This window comes from Perca flavescens, chromosome 5 (assembly GCF_004354835.1).
Source record: "Perca flavescens isolate YP-PL-M2 chromosome 5, PFLA_1.0, whole genome shotgun sequence".
NCBI lineage: Eukaryota > Metazoa > Chordata > Actinopteri > Perciformes > Percidae > Perca > Perca flavescens.
Genome location: NC_041335.1, coordinates 24,489,613 through 24,507,188, shown reverse-complemented (window position 1 = coordinate 24,507,188; position 17,576 = coordinate 24,489,613). Strand labels below are relative to the sequence as shown.

At 39.5% G+C, this 17,576-nt stretch overlaps 2 protein-coding genes across 3 annotated transcripts in view; both read right to left on the bottom strand.

The window, feature by feature from the left end:
• Nucleotides 1–15,750, bottom strand: part of rasgrf2b (Ras protein-specific guanine nucleotide-releasing factor 2b) — a 39,894-nt gene extending 24,144 nt beyond the window's left edge. For both annotated transcript variants that reach the window (XM_028578590.1, XM_028578591.1), the window contains exons 1-3: nucleotides 15,075–15,750; nucleotides 2,622–2,728; nucleotides 1,131–1,278 (exon numbers count right to left, since the gene is read on the bottom strand). In XM_028578590.1, coding sequence (XP_028434391.1) covers nucleotides 1,131–1,278; nucleotides 2,622–2,728; nucleotides 15,075–15,350 — 531 coding nt within the window. In that variant the 5' untranslated portion in view covers nucleotides 15,351–15,750. The remainder of the gene's footprint in view (nucleotides 1–1,130; nucleotides 1,279–2,621; nucleotides 2,729–15,074) is intronic.
• An 874-nt stretch (nucleotides 15,751–16,624) lies between these two features.
• Nucleotides 16,625–17,576, bottom strand: part of msh3 (mutS homolog 3 (E. coli)) — a 48,015-nt gene continuing 47,063 nt past the window's right edge. The window contains exon 24 of the mRNA XM_028579099.1: nucleotides 16,625–17,182. Within this exon, the coding sequence (XP_028434900.1) occupies nucleotides 17,101–17,182 (82 nt within the window). The 3' untranslated portion in view covers nucleotides 16,625–17,100. The remainder of the gene's footprint in view (nucleotides 17,183–17,576) is intronic.

Here is a 17,576-nt window from a genome sequence, read left to right as displayed (position 1 = left end):
AAACGACCATCCATAGTGCTAGAGCAATGTTTTTATTAATGGGTTCCAGTTTGTATTGTTCATGCACAGAAGGACACACATGCAAATGCAATACATTCCTGCCACCGGTTTCATGTTATTCCGCTGATCAACAATGGTCAGCGGTAATGCCCAAAGTAATTCACCAAAAAAGGCAGGGAAGAAGAAGACTGCAAGCAGGTAAATATTGATATAAGCAATGTACGATTTAAGACATTTAATAAATCAGCAAATGTTTTACGAGGAAAGAAATGCATTTGTTAGACCCCAAGGATACACACAATGGGTTTGAGTATCAGTGAATCGTAACGTAAATGTGTTTGTTCACAAGAAAACTCCACCTGGCGCTTTTAACTTTGAATTGAATATGGGTCAATAACCCAACAGAAATACAAAATAACACTAAACCTGGGTCAAAATGTTTTGGGTTTAACTGATATAAAGATTAAAAATAACATTACACTGGGTAAAAGTAGCCACCCTTTTTGGTTTAATTTATTACCCAAGAGAAATGTAGCCTACATATGAAAATGTTACTGGGTCAAAATAACCACATATTGATATGGGGGAATAAACCAATAAAAAATACATAAATAACACTAAAACTGGATAAGAAAATATTGGGTGTGATTGGTGACCCAGTGGTTTTTATGCTCATGGGTACTGGATAGACCCAGTACTGGGTACCACGATTGACCCAAATTGGGTTAAAATTGACCCAGCATTTTTTAAGTGTGAACCTTCATTGGCATTAAATGAAGACCCTAATGCTTGTTATGGTAGTCATAACCAAGATTATTACATATTTCACTGTTTAAAAATAAATAAATACTTGTTTCAGAACAAAACAGAGGATGATGTATCAACAGTACAGCCAAACAAACTGTGCCCTGAGAGGATTGTATAAATAAAAAAGAACTACACTTTCTCTTCCAGTGCTCAGTACTTGTTGTTTTACGTCTTCTGTGTTACATCAAATGCCCACATGCACTGGCTCTTGCATTCTGTTTAGTAGGCCTTTACACACGCATTGTTTCCTCTGGGCACGTAAATTAAATCCCACATAGAAGAAGCAATTGTAGGTGTTGTGTTTGTGTGTGTCCATGCTGTACCTCTGCTTTGAGCCTCTCGATTTCTGTGTCCTGATCTTCCAGCTGGGTGCGCAGCTGATTAGCAGCCACCTTTTCAGTCTCCACTATCTGTACAAGGTGGATGTATTTCTGCATCAGCACCTCTCGTTCAATGATGATGTCAGAGTAACTGAAAATAAAGAGAAGTCCACAAATATATAGAGATTATCAGTTATATGAAGCACTTATATCATACACATGACTGAATAGCAGCATATACAAAACAAATTATTGTTTCTTTCCTCCATTGTGTGTTAATGGCAGAAAGGAAGGAATAACAAACACACTTAATGCTTTTGAAAGTGTATTGATTATTAACACTAGGTAATGATTCAAATTGACCACCCTGTGTGAAGCTTTAAAATCTTAAAAGCCCTACAACCTATTTTCTCAACAAATTTCTCACTGCATGCAATGGGGTCCTTATTGAACACATTTTCTGCCGAGGTCAGAACAGTTTGGTTATTTCACAGGCTATTTCTGTTCTCACTGGTTTCAAGTGGGCTGTGCTCAGTTGGAGAAGGTGGTGACACATATTTCATTTTTACAGCTGTTCCTACTGTGACATGTCAAAGTGCCCTTAGTACAAAAAAAATAAATAAACCTCTTCACTTTGATAGCCCTGCACACCAATGGTGCCTTAAAGAACTAAGATACCAATTTCAAGAAAGTTCTTTGTGGGCCCAACTGGTTATTTAAAGAACCAATTTTAAATTGTTATTTAGCTATTTTTAAATATATTAGCCTAAACGTTTATTAAACCTAACAAACAAACAAAAAAAGTGAGATGGAAATGTCAATCATACACTGTCTATACATGCACTGGTGTGCACAGACAAAGGTGTGTAGGGCTTTTTAACGGAAGTGGTTACATTGTAGTGATTGTAGTTCACTTCCTAATTTCAGAAGAAGTTCAAAATATGCCAGTCAGTGTGAATCTGCAGGAACCACAGATGACCACAGGAACAACTAATTAGGCTGATATTGTACGGCACCTACAAAATGCAAGCGATACATGCTTCTTTTGAAACTATCAAATGCACATTATCTTTTTCAGGACAGCTGTGTCCAAACTCCTCATCTCAGACCAGAGATGTCTGAGCCTCTTTCAACACATCAACAGAGCTATCAAAAGTTGCTGCAGCCACAATAAGATGGATTACTGCATTTCAAATCTTCCAATATCTGCAAGTTTCATACCGCACTAAATAAACTGAAACTAATGGATCAGTGGAAGGTAGTAAACTAGGCACAAAAAAAACTTTCTTTGGAGCACAATTAGGTATGCAGTAAGTACACATGATTTATATTTAATAGGCTATAAATGAAAAACCACCAGTATGGCTGTATGAATGCTCTCTAATGTTCTATCACATCAAATTGTGGTCATGCAGTATGATGTCATATTCCCTGCTGTACAAAACAGAGTGGGGAAAGCACACAAATATTCTTTATGCAATAATACGTGTGTACCTTGCCTGCTGGATGGCCTCCACCCATTCATCGCACTCACTCTCCTCCTCTGTGCGCAGCTCCAGAGGCTTCTGTCCATCGTGACCAAACACGATGAGGAAGTAGTGCTAAAGAGAGAGCGATAAAGAGAGAAAAGCAATTTATATGTGTGACCCTGGCACCTTACACATCCACAACATCGCTACTCAGTCGTGCCAACAGTCTCACTTTACAGGACAAGATGTTTTGGTTGCACCTTTGAGATGTAAGCCACAGCTAAGCAGACATTTGGCACACACATATGGAAACATGGCTTTCAACTACATTTGCTTTTCACGCTCTTTTCTTGCCCATATTCATCCCATTTAAAGTTCCACAGACCTTACATGATGCAGGCAGAGCACACAGACAGAGAGTGAGACTGGACGGGGGAGGGTTACAGAGTTAGTTGCCCGCTGAAATGATGTATCGTCTGTGCACCCTTTCTCCACTAGCCTATTATCATCCCCATCAATTAGCCCGCTCCCCGTCTCGCTCTCGTTTCCTGTCTGTCTCTCTTATTAATCTGCTGAATTTCCCTGTGTATCTGCCTTCAAAATACTTCCCCACACGTACACACACACACCAGGCATTATGTGAAGTGATAGAGGCTTTTATTCAAATGGTCGTGTCCTGGGGCACTGGGTTACCAGAAGAGCTGCTATTCTTAGTCAGGGAAAACAGAGAAGACTGAGCTCTGCATGGACTTTCTCTCTCCTCCTCCTCATGTTCTTCTCTTCTCATCATCCAACCACCACTTTCCACCACCTCTCTCTCTCTCTCTCTCTCTTTGCACTTCACCCATCATCCCACTCCACCTCCTCTGTCCCGTTCCACCAGCATTCTCACTTCTCTTGTTGTTGAAAACCCACTCCTCCTCCTCCTCATCCTCCATCCCCTTCATACTCTCTTTGTGTCTCTCTCAGTAAGGATTCAGTGAACCAAACTGAGTCCAGAGGAGAGACGTTTACCCTGCAGGAGAATCGACGGGCTTCAGCCCCTGCAGTTGGGATGGGCTTGGGACACCAAGGTTATTGGAACACACACACACACACACACACACACACACACACACACACACACACACACACACACACACACACACACACACACACACACACACACACACACACACATTCATAGACCCTCCTCCATCTCCATCTCTATCCTCCTATCCCTGCTTTTTATGTATCTGTCATTTCGATTCACTGGCTGGCTGGATTTATTACATCAACAATAATCTATGCTCTAACAGTCTTTGACAGGGAGAAAGAGCGACATAGAATGGTAGAGAGACGAAGTGGTTACATAATATTTCTTAACCAAGTACATATTTCTAAATTGTGTCACCACCTAACAAGATAACATTTCCATGGCAACACAATATCTGACGTTTCTGTCATGTTTTGCATTTCCATTTTCTGCTTTTTAGCGCTGCCTCTATTCATTTAATGCTTTTATTGATCCATCTTGTAATTTTCGACATGGAGGAAGCAACATTAAGTAGAAAACAAAACATTTACTTATATAGAGATCTAGATGGATATTCTGAGCATATGTTACCTGCATATTAAGATAACAGTATATTGATGGAGTTAATGGTTACTGACTTTTACAGTGCACAGTATATGTCAGGGTTTACAATATGTCTGCCTTTTATAGCCTTATTAAAGGGAATACGCACAAACATTTTCATACCATGTTGGTATTGATTCACATGGTTGCTTTGATCACACATATGTCCCAGTCATAATTATCACATATACAGTGATGATCAGCGACTGTAGTGGTATTTTCTATTTGATGCTCAATGGTGGAAAGAAAAGTCATAGGAGCAATACCACTCTGCTGCAATAAATGTAAATGAAAGTAGGAGTATACATGTAGAAGTATTATCTGCCAAACTATACTTATTAAAAAGAACTAAAGTAAAAGAACTCATTATAGATATAGATTGACCTTAGACAGCAAAATATTCAATTAATATTTCTGAAAGATTAACATGCAAGCAGCATTTTAATGTTACAATTTGCAAATGAGAGATTATAGTAATTGAATACATTCATAATCTGATTTTAAACTGTAAAGTATCTTGTCATGTAAAATAAATGCAGGCCTAATAAAGTAAAAAATATATATATAATATTTCCATCTGAGACGTAGAAATACAAGTAGCTTAACATGGAAACATTCCAGTAAAGTCAAAGTATCTCAAAATGGTACTTAAATCCTGTGGAGCACTACTATTGCTATTGAGTATTTTCCTTTTTTGCGAGTGGGTTCCCGTTTTGTTTGTATCATTCATATGCACAAGGATGCAAAAGAGCGTAGCAGTGTGCCCACAAAGGCAGTGAAGAGGAAGACGCAATCTAGCAAACATGGATTTAAACAATGCACAATTTCAAATATTCAAAAGAGTTTGAATGCATTTCCTTCCTCATAAAACATTTGCAAAGTGTTTGTTAGGCCCCAAGGATTCCCACTGTTTTGTTGAGAGGCACTAAATGTGAACTTTGCTTGTTTAAAAGAAAACTCCACAGAACACCTCTAAGTGCAGTACTCAAGTAAATGTACTTAGTTACAATCCACCACTGTTTATACAGTATATACTGATATTAAAAGTTTTCATATAATCTCCCATTTCAGAATACTTTACATAATGTAAATGTTATGCACTGAATTCCTCTTGGAATGTATACTTCCACTATTTGCTGCAGCAGTGACCCAATTGCCCTCAGGCAATCATTTAACTTTAATGTATTGCATCCTTTACAGAAGATTTTGGATCACGCTGGACCTCATGTCGTTGAAAACATTAACAATGCAGTGCAATGAATTACACTGTAACACTGTACTGTGTCCTCATTAGCCGAAGAGGAACATGTAAAAGCAGCAAGAGGTCCAATTTTTCTATGAGCTGTGAACACGCAGCTTACCAGCTCTACAGTACCATTCAGGACTATCAGCACGCTCTCCCTTCAAATCAGCTCAAATGTACCCTCCATCCTTCAGGGCCTTCACTGTACTGTAAGAGATTTAATTTAAACAAATAAAGAAATAGAGGAAAAGCAAAAGAAACAAAGAGACTCTTTCACTCTTTATTGTATGTCACCGACGTACAGTAAAGAGTAAAAGTACAATTCCCGTTTTTTGCCTAATCTGTGGAACAGCTATCATAGAAAATGAATCTGTGAAACTGACAGCGTGACACAAAGGAGTGACACAAGCACAATGAAGAGAAATTTTATTATTAAAAAGTAATTTCGGGACAGTCATTCCAAACTGCTTGCTGCGAGAACAAAGGTAAGAAGTGAGAATACTTTTCACTGTCCAACAGAGACTGAACATTAGGAAATGAAAACCTACCACACACACACCCTCAGGTTCATGGTAGCGCTGTAATGAAATTAAAGATTAAAGAGTCAAAGATGAAACTGGACTTGTTGGTAATAGATTCATTAGGCAAAAGATGGCTGGGGGATCCAGAAATACTCATGTGTTATAAATATTTAAAAGCAGAGATGACAGAATGTTAGGATCCACTAATGATTAGGGGACTGGAATAGCAACTAATGATGCAACACTGCTGTCTGCTTTGGTATCTGCACTGATGAGAGGCCAAACTTTGTTGCACAGTACCACAGACGGACCTCGTTTTTTTTTTTTTTTTCCTTGAATTTAACTCTCAGCATTTCAGAGCGACGTCACTTTACTGCTTTGATGTTGTTTACTTCAGTGGGTAGAAAAAAGGCATGAATGCTGAAAGTGTTAAAGGTGTTATTGCCACTGGGACTAAATGTGTATACACTGAAAGTACTGAAAGGCTGGCTGAAAAATAATATAAAAAAAAAACTGCACAGTCACATAAAGCATCCATGGTATATATAGTTTAAGTATAGGCTAAAACGGCATAGAACAACTAGGAAGTAGTTTTTGTGCCATGATAGTTCCTTTGCTAGATTAAAATTTTTTTCCCTGCTGGTTTTTAAAAGACCATACCAGTATGTACATAAGCGTCATCTTCTTAACTACAAATCATCTCTACTTTTGACTGCATGCTATACTGTACATTTATGGAGCTTGTTTTTATTGTTGTTGTATTCTTTATATTTTTGCTGCTTTTAATGTCTTATGTATCCCTGTACGGTGCCCTTGAGTGCCGAGAAAGGCGCCTTTAAATCAAATGTATTATTATTATTATTTTCATATTTTACATGCTGTTCCCATCCGACGAGCACAGACATATGCATCGGCGGAGTACTAGTCATTCATTTCATCCCGATGCCGTTATATAGCTGCAGCAATTCTATGAGAATTACCGTCCTGTTTTTTTGTAAAGCCCTTTGAGATGACATACTGTGATTCAAGGCTCTAGCTAGCTACTGAACTTGCCACAGCCGTGAGCTACGATTAGCAGAAGTCTAAACTACCTGGCTAGAGCCTCGGATAAACACAGCAAATGAACCAGTATTTGTTATACCCCAGCAGACCAGCTCTCCTGACTGTTTTCACAGCAAATGTCCACTTCCTGGGCACTAAACTAGACAACATTTTTACACAATTTCGTTCCTCCATATAATGTGTATAGATAGATGACTTATCTTAATAAAGTCTTATCAAATAGCTTAGCCTTGAATTAGCTGCGGCCCTAATACTTTGGGTATCTTTAGCAGCAGAACTTTCACTGAAGGGATGTGCATACGCATCTGCATTTGCAGAACAGCCAATAAAAACGCTCTTTATCTCTGAAATAACCTGTGATCGGCCAAAGTCTTCCGTCATGGGTTAGATTTTCTAAAGCCTGAAAACGGTGGTGAGGAGGTGCAGAAGTTTAGTTTTCTTTCACACCACTTGAATTACAATATTGCTGAAAAATTATTATAGATTTATTTCCCAACGACAACTAAAATAAACCACAGCTTAATTTATCACTGTGAACATACAGTAGTTTGAATGAATTGTTGTCAATGTTTTGTTGTCAGCACTCATAATAACCTCATAATAACTTTAACATAAAAAATCTGCAGACTCAATGTTCAATGTAATAGTTTGTACAACTAAAGCTAGTTTCAAATGTCTGCTTTTCTCAGTCAACAGAGAAAAAAATTGTCACATTTCTAAAACACAGCAGGTTGCAAATGGTAACAAGAATATCAATGCCAAACCACTAAGGTTTGCCTAACTTTGTTTGAACTTGATGTGCATAAAAGCAAGTACTGGAAAAGACACTATTGAGCAAAAAATACTGCAACAGTACAATACAAACTGTTATTTGCATGAAGACACAGTAAATTTAAAGTTACTCCATAGCATCAATAATTAAGTGAAATATCACAGTTTATCAAATTGAATCCAGTGCTGCAGGGAAAACCAACTACAGGTTGGGTCTTTTGTTGTGTGTGTTTGCAGTTTAACATCTGACAAGTTTCACAGTAGAACAGGTTTTTGTCTCATCCTATTCCTTAGATCCATATGTGCTCATTACAACATAGAAAGGGGAAAAAAAATCATTAACAAGACGTTTTAACACAATGGGCTCCACTGGATGATGATGTATAATGCGTCTCCACCTTTGCACTGCTGGTGAAGCAGGGAGTGCTCAGTGATCCTGACTCCCGCAGGGTGATGATTACCATTACAGAGAAATACAACAGAGAGGAGACCAGATTTGTGTGTGTGTGTGTGTGTGTGTGTGTGTGTGTGTGTGTGTGTGTGTGTGTGTGTGTGTCAGGAGGAGCATGTATAATAGATGGGAGCAGCTCCAGCAATAACAATAACACCACTGAAGAGTACAGAGGCCCAATGCCCCAAGAGCATTTATCACCCAGGGTGTCCACATGAACAGCCCAGCATCGGTTGAGGAGGAGATGTGATGAAATACGAACTTATACCTGCTGGCTCTTATAATGCTGGGATGTTGGTTTAGGTAATATTCTCACCTGTCATCTGCCTAACTTGAAGCAACTCGACCAAATTCAGCTTTCCCAACAGGCTGATCAATGTGCAACATATTCATATTATATACAGAAAACCCATCTGCAAATTTGCTGTAGGAATCCTGTCATTGTAAGGTATATAATGGCCATATCTTTCGACTAATGGGTGTATTGGTCATTCGATAAGGTGTCCAATAAAACCTATCACCAAATGTGATGATTTTTACTTTTTAGGTAAACTGAAGGCAAGGCAATGCTGTTTGACCACCAGACTACAGAGCAGCTTCAGGCTGTGAGACTCCTCAAGTCCACCATAACAACTGTATTCCTTTTTTGATTTTCTTATGCACTATAGCATAAAAGTACAACTAAAACTGCATTTCATCGTGCAACCCTGTGTTGCGCAATGACAATAAATTAACATTTAACCTTGTTTATTTGTATAGCACCTTCAACAATGATTAAATACTCCCTTATGGCTTGAGAAAATTTGTTTTAAGGCAAATTAAGCCTTCTTTGGAGCAGAGCAGGAGGTGTACAAAGCATTTTTAGAGCTTTTTGCTGGAAAGAGCTGCCTGCTGCGCCCAAAAATGACACTAAAGAGAGCAGCGTGAGTGTACCAAAAGAGTGAAGTCGTGAGCTGAAAAACCAAAACCAAACCATTTGCTAATAAAACACTAAAAAGCTCCGGGGAACTGCAGAGTCTGATGGTAATTCTCTGTGTGTTACTAGCAAGCCCTTTCACATTACACATAATCATATGATGATGATTGTTAACATGAAATTATTGATTGATTGATTGATTGATTGATTGATTGATTGATTGAACAGCATTAAAGTATTAGTTTAATATTATGGGGAATACACCTATTCGCTTTCTTGAGGGTTAATTGAGAGGATGGATACCGTGTCTGTGGACAACCTCAACGACAAGCTAAGCAAAGCTAATCGTTTCCTTGCTGTACCTCCACAGTTGACACACAAACATGAGAGTGGCATTGACCTTCTCATCTAACTTTCTGAAAGAATGCAAAAAAGCATATTTCCCAAAATGTTTTACTACTTCTTTAAAAAAGAAGCTGTTTTTCTTAGTTTATGAACATCTGACAATTTGGAGACGATGGTTTTCATAGAACAGAGAGTATATGCTAAGTATTAGATACAAGAACATGTTGTACCAGGAGTGTTTTCTTGAAAGAAAAATCCACCCTGGTTGTCATATATACGTTGATTATTTCAAACACAGGCTTTAATGCCAGCTGTAAATTCTATTCTGACACTAATAAGGTCCATAATGTCTCAAACTCTTGGTAGAAGACTTAAGAGGAAAATGTAAAGCAGCCTGCACAGGAAAGCAGATCAAACTCCAGTAATATGGGAAGAATTTGTTCCTTGATATAGACGACTAGTGTGGGCAACAGCGAAAACACAACGCTCTGAGAGGGCCTTTTAGAGCTAGACAAGCTTTCTTGTAAGAAATAATTACACACACACATACACATATAAAGCAGGAAGTCAGCACTGACACTTCAACTCTAAAGTGTTACCCCACCTTTTCTTGCATCAAGTCTAATGAGGAAGGAGACTTTTGAAAAGAACCCCTATGTGCCTATAACTGGAGAAAAACACACTTTATTAAAACCAATGCAGCCAGATCACACAGGATTGAATTAACCTATGATATCTCTCCCGTACTGTTTCTAATCCAATTTCATTTTACTACAGCCATGTGCATTATGCATGGATGGAGTAAAGGTCACTGATTCTACCCCCTTAACAGCTCATTTTCATCCCTTTCGAAGCATCCTTGACAACAATACTGAGCCTTAAATTCTGCAAGAATGAAACTTGGACATAATAGGCATCCATGTCTTAGAGGAACAGAAAAATATGAAAAATATTCCTCATTTCCTAATTAATATTTACGCTGACAATGAAGTGTCTATGTACGGTGGACCCGAAGTAGAAAAAACGCAACATTTCAGAAAACAACAACAAAAAATGAAAATACTGTATTTTAGGAAACAATGGCATTTCAGAAAACAAGGCCACAACACAACATATTGTAGGATTCCTTTTCAATAAATAAGTAAGCCTGGTTTTAATTATTTTACACATGTAATGCCTTTATACACAAATCATAGGTTTGGCAGTGAATAAAACCTTTTGCTGCAGTATTACACAACAACCTGGCTACATTTAGGTTTTGGACAGAAACATTGAAGCTACTAAAATTGCATGCCGATCTTTTGTTTTTACAGTTTCTTTTGAACAAGGCTGTGAGACTCACTGTCAAAAACAAACACTTGTATGTCTTCTCTTTTTTCAAAACCACAAAAAGGGCTACAAAATGTTGTAAAAGATGCCAAGAGGGCAGATGGCACCATGTGACTGTAAATGTAGCGCGAACACCTGTGCAAGGTGAACACACATAAAATAGCAGTTACTTTACTTCTTCTAGTTTTATAAAAAAAAAAGCAGTTTTGTTTTCAGAAATAAGTTGGTGTTAATGTTGTGTTTTGTTCATTTGCCCCTCAGGGCCACCATACCAAACCTGTTACCCAGGCTATACTTTCTGTTCATTACCAGTACATTATTCATGTATCTTTCTCATACAGTATTTTCACTTCACACAGAGGCTGTGGAAGCGGCAGGAGCAGTTTGCTTTGCGAGACACTTCAACATGTAGGCAACCACTAACCGCAAACCCTGCAATTTGACCTCTACCTACCCATGCTCTACTTTCCAAACCACAGTCTCCCCTAACGGGTCAAGGAATGCCTATTTACTATTACATTTCTGCTGCACGAACCAAGCCTTTTCAGTTTTTGTATTTAAAACTCAATTTAGCAAATCAAGGGAAAACAACAATGTGACCCCTTTACTTACCAGAGGGACCAATTGGTAAATTCTGATAATAAAAACTGATAAAACTTTTTCCTAAACCTGTGGGCTATGAGCCGACTCAACTTCCTGTGGAAGCTCAGAGGTTTCAACGTCTGCAACAGGATGCTGCGGATGTTCTACCAGTTTGTAGTGGCCAGAGCCATACAGAATTCTATGCTGCCATGTGCTGGGGACGGAGCGTAAGACCAAAGCTCAACAAGCTAGTTAGGAAGCCAGGCTGAATGATTGGAGGAGGAGTTGAGCTGGACTCTCTGGAGGCGGTGACGGAGAAGAGGATGCTGTCCAAGTTGGTTAGCATTCTGAACCACGTCTCCCACTCCTCACTCCCCACTCCCTCAACGACATGCTAGTTGAGAAGAGGAGCATCTTCAGCCAAATACTAAACCAACAAGGGGTTTCACCGAGCGGCACAGGAGGTAATTCCTGCCGGTGGCCATCAAACCTTTTAATACATCCCCACTATGTCGCAGACTCTACATCAGTGGACTGGGAGGCTGCGGAGGTCCCTCTGGACTAACTCACTAACTGTAACTGGACTAACATTTATATTCTCTACAACTTTGACAAAGTGCAATATATATATATATATATACACACATTTTTTTTTTTTGCATTTACTCTATAATAACCTTTTTGTAGTTTGTTTTTCTTTCTGTACTGCTGCTGAGACATATGAACTTCCTATCCATCTATCGGTAAAAAAAAACCTTTAATGAAAAGCTTTAGGATTTTAGAACTGTATTCTTTGTTGGTCAATTTAAAACAGCATTTATTTCCTCCATGATTTGTCTCTATATTTGTTTGGATCCTGGCTTTGGCACAACTAGATGATGTTCCCAACCTACAGACCTACTAGAGCTGGGCAATATGGAGAAAATCAAATATCCCCATATTTTTGACCACATACGTCAATATTGATATTGTGACGATATTATAGGACTGACAATTAGTGTCATATCAGGATATTACGATATCCAGCCTCATACATCGATATATATATATAATATCGATATATTGCCCAGCCCTAAGACCTACATAATTCACCGAAGATTTAATGAAGAACGATTGGCTTTTTTTTTACCTTTTCTACATGGCAAACTGTCATTCAAGAAAGCAACATCAGGCCTTTGAATCGAACATCAAAAATTTGACAAATGGGTGGCGATCTGGAAACAGCCTTCACTGTATGGTATAGTCATCTCTCCCCTGGTTCATGGCCTCTGATGAACTGTGCTTCCCTCTGGGATCAATAACCTATCCTTGATGATGGGGGGAGGGATAGTTTGACAACTATACACAGCTAAATCTACTGGCCTTTTACACACACATACACACGTTCACATAGGCAATGCACGTCCAGTCGCTGTGAAAACCATTCTGACCAGTGTGAATGCTCTCCAAATTATTTGAAGGGTTTGCATCTATCTGAGAGTACAGCACACACAGAGAGAGAGAGAGAGAGAGAGAGAGAGAGAGAGAGAGAGAGAGAGAGAGATGTGTATTTTGTGGTTACATTGTGGCTCACTGTGGGGGTGTGATACTGCAGGTTGCTGGCAGACTCTCTACTGCACAGAAAAACAGTGAAGAGCAAGAGCGACTGATGGAAAGCTAGAAGGGCTTCTTTCACTTTATCCTACCAAACACAAGGAATAAAACCCAGGATCAGACTGAACTCTGAAATTCTCCTTGATTGAGACTTGATCATCTAAAACACACAGAGTTTCATAAGCTACATAAAATGTCAGCGTTATTTGGTTTATGCCTCTTGTGTGCATCGCTATGTTGTTTAAGTTACATTGCAGCACGTCGTTTAAGCTGAGGGCAGATTGAAAATAACCCTAATTAAACATCACAGCTGTATTATGAGAGTGAGACAGATGGTGAGAGAGTGAGACAGTCAGTGTAAGTGAGGATAAAATAAGACATCATAATTGCCAAGCTCGGAAACATCAGAAGAGACAGGTTTAATGGCCTACATCAGTACTGATATAAGCGGTTGGAACCACATGTAATTTTACCCTCAAAAAGAGAGTTATCCTCCTTTCATCATCATTAATAACAACTCAATTACAGAAATAAAGAAATAGTCTTCTCACTTTATGTATGGCTTAACTAAAACCACACTCTACCATCACCTGGCTCTCCCTAAGCATTTTCTCCATTTGCATACATCGGGAATGAATTGCCTTTACACATACTGCACATTTAAAGAAACACACGTCTACTGTATGAGTGGGAGGGATACGGCGAGGATGGGTATTTTCTGAGTGATGATGATTGGTGGCTCTCATATGATTAATTGTGCTTTTACTTACGGTCTCCTTAATTCTTGCTCAAACTGTCAATGTTCTCCAGTGTGTCTACATTGTAATGGGCATGATGCAGTCCCTGAGGTCAACTGAAAACTGGGATCAGTTTATAAATTTTCTCTGCGATTACTTTCATGGAGTAGAGGTAAATGTTTTTGTTGTTTTTGCTGTAACAAATCCTTTCTTGATTCTTTGAAATTGATTCTTTGATTGAAATAACCATAGGATTGATGATATACTTGTGACCAATTCACGTGTGTTTCATTTTTTTTCCTCAATGAAATGCTTGTGCAAATGGTAATTCCAATGTTTCCTAGCAACAATATCTATCAACAATAATGCCGAGACAACTTCCAGGAACAGATTTACCCAAAATATTTCCCTATCTGCTTTAAAGTCAAACTTTTTCAGCACTGCAGGATTCAGTAGTGGCTCTATCATTACAAGTCCAAGTTGCACAAGCATTTACTACTTAAACTTTATTTTAAATTGTAGTTCAGCTCACAAGATTTCTAAAGATACTATATATGCCACGCTACAGTATATGCAACTGAATGAAGCACAAGACATTACTATTTAATGCAATGTTACAGCCATAAAAACATGGCATACTGGGGATCATTTTTGGTGATGTAAATGTGACAGACTACTGGGTTCACACTCAACAGGTTACAAATCCAGAACCTTCTGTGGATGCGGCCAGCCAATTTCATGACCTCAGAGAGAAAATCAACAAGTTTTTTCTTTGTTAATTGGAAAAAGACATGCTGTGGGAAACCTAACTCTCCTATCAGCCTGCTCCCATTTGCACATCCAAATGTTTGGAGGATAATCACCCGCTCGGGGATGATGCACTTGGAGCACTTGACACTGCAGGGCCTCCTGACACTGAAGAGGCTGAGCTGCCGCAGCCACTTCAGTCTGATACTGCATGAGCCACTTGCTCTTTTTTACATGGGCATCAGTTTGAGTGTGATGAAATTTTAACTTGCAGTTTTCATTATTGATTTTTTTTTTAAGTTAAACAAACAAGCAATAATCAATATAACCATCTGTAGAAACCATGGGTTATACGGGATACAACATATTAGCGTCCATATATTTATCACTTTGGAGTGTGTTAATTACTTTACATATTACAATCAGTGACTGCACCATAATGATGTCAGTGGGCTTTGAGCAGATTTTGGGAAGTGGTAGCATAAAATAAGAAAAGATGTGGGAACTTTCATTCACAGCAGGATTTAGTGGATTGACACCCTCTGTTCTTTTAAAACTCTCACCTGTTTCTCCAGCGCTTCCTTTCCAGCAGTGGACATTTTGGGAGCCGGTGAGCGCTCGCAGGTGCATCCTTCCAACAGGTATATCCCGGCAGGTCTCGCGCTCTGCTCGTTCTCGGAGTAGAACAGTATATTCTGGTAGAGGGCAAAGAATTTATCGTGCCATCGGCTGTTCTCCGCCGTTTTCTTGCTCAGGTAGCCGCGCTTAGTCCCTTCTTTACGCGCGACCGCTGACAAAAACAGCGCGTGCCCTTCGTTGTAGCGGACGCTCTTCTGCATTTTGTCGTACGGGTTGGAAGAGAGAAGACAACCGAAGCTTTCACCGCGAGCCCATGTTCGCCGGGGGTTGCGTGTGAACTTTTCCCACCGAGAGACGCGCGGCTCAGTGGCACCGTGGCGCACCAAAAAGTTGCCGCGCTGACGGGAGCGCTTCTGCAGAGCAACTCATAGTAAATATGTCCGACTCCCACAAACACTAGAATAAATCCATGCTGTTTCGGCAAACAACAAACAAGCAGGGGAAAGCGAAAGGCGTGTCGTTCATAAAGGGAGAACCCTCAAGTGGACAGACAGTGACAGAATCACAGACGCGATAAACTGTAATCGGCTTTGACAGTGGTTATCTCATTCTCTCTCGCTCATTCTCTCTCCCTGACACACACTCACTCTCACTAGCGTGTGTCTCTCTCCCTGACACACACACACACACAAACACTCCCCCTGGTGTCTCTCTCTCTCTCTCTCTCTCTCTCTCTCTCTCTCTCTCTCTCTCTCTCTCTCTCTCTCTCTCTCTCTCTCTCTCTCTCTCTCTCTCTCTCTCTCTCTCTCTCTCTCTCTCTCTCTGGTGATGCGCGCTGATCTTGGAGTTGGCGGAATTAAAGGCGGAGCGTGAGTTGGTTGTGTGTGTGTGTGTGTGTGTGTGTGTGTGTGTGTGTGTGTGTGTGTGTGTTGCAATTTAGATTTTCTCAGTGGCAAATGTGATTTGTTTCTGCATTATTAATAGCGTTGCATCAATACATTAATTGATAAAGTAAAACTCAATATTTAAGCTTGACAAAACCTTGTGTAACAATTTAAATCCTCCTCAGGTCAAAATCTGTTTCTTTCAGGCTTTCTGTCAGAAATGTTGTAGCCTAGTTCTTATAAAGGGAAACGCCACAGACTTTAAACTGTAAAGTATGTCTAGGGGTCTTGGGGAGTTGTATAAAGCCTTTTGAGATGCCAGAGGGAGCTGCACAAAGTCTTAAAAATTACCTCATGTGATGTCACTTCAGGCAACCTCAGTTGGGGCTGAAGACTACAAGTTCGAAAATGGAAACAGAAAAACTGGAGTTGTGGAGTTAGGAAGAAATTATCTTAACAGACATCCGTAGCCGGCTCCTCATCTCTGCTTGAGGCTAGAGGCTCAAGGCTATTTTAACCGCAAATAGCAAAACACACCCAAATCTCAAACCAAACTGTCAGCATTCAAGATGCATTATGGGTAATATAGGTGTCACATATTGAAAAGGAAAAAGAATGCATTGAATAAAAAAATACTGCATCAATTTTGATCTTTTTTTAACAGTCCATCGTGACTGTCAGTTATAATTGTGGAGTTTTTTTTAAGGTCAAAGACCAGCAAGTATGACAAGTTTGTCATAACACTAATGTTACACATAGTTGGTTAGGTCAAATCTTGATCAGTTGGTATCAATTGATGTTACAACAATTAGGTTTACAACAGTTGAGGATGATAACCAGATCCTGAGATGGTTAAAGCCCACACACACACACACACACACACACACACACACACACACACACACACACACACACACACACACACACACACGCAAGCAAGCAAGCAAGCAAAGAGAGCAGCAACAACCACTTCACTCCATCAGTACTGAGTTCTTTCTGAAACAAGATTTACTTCTGTACTTCCTTGTACAGTATATTGTTCTTTGAACATGCTCATTTACTGATAGCTGGATCCTCTCTTCTTCATGTGTGTGTTCTGATGGTGTTGACAACTGTTGCAGCAATGTCAAGAGATTGACCGCAGCCACTCCATGAGAGATGATCTGTCTGAGATGCTCCAAAGATCTGAGAGAAGTTTTTTATTCTTCCTAGAGAGACGGAGATAAAGACATGGAAATGTTGCTTTAAACAAAATATTGTATACAAAACGGTTGTATATCGTCCTATTCCTGTATGTTTTGTGCCTAAATACAAGGTACTCTCACACAGCTGTGTGAGAGTACAATAAAATCCCTGTTCATAACCTCGGACCAGTAGCTCAACTCCTCTGTGTACGATTATTGTGCACTCAGCATGGCTTCACTCCAACAAAGGACAAACATTTCATATAGGGAGGATTACATTGACAGAGTGTGTGTGTGTGTGTGTGTGTGTGTGTGTGTGTGTGTGTGTGTGTGTGTGTGTGTGTGTGTGTGTGTGTGTGTGCGCGCCTGCACGCGTGCTGACAGATATTTCATATGGGGAGGATTACTTAGGAAGAGG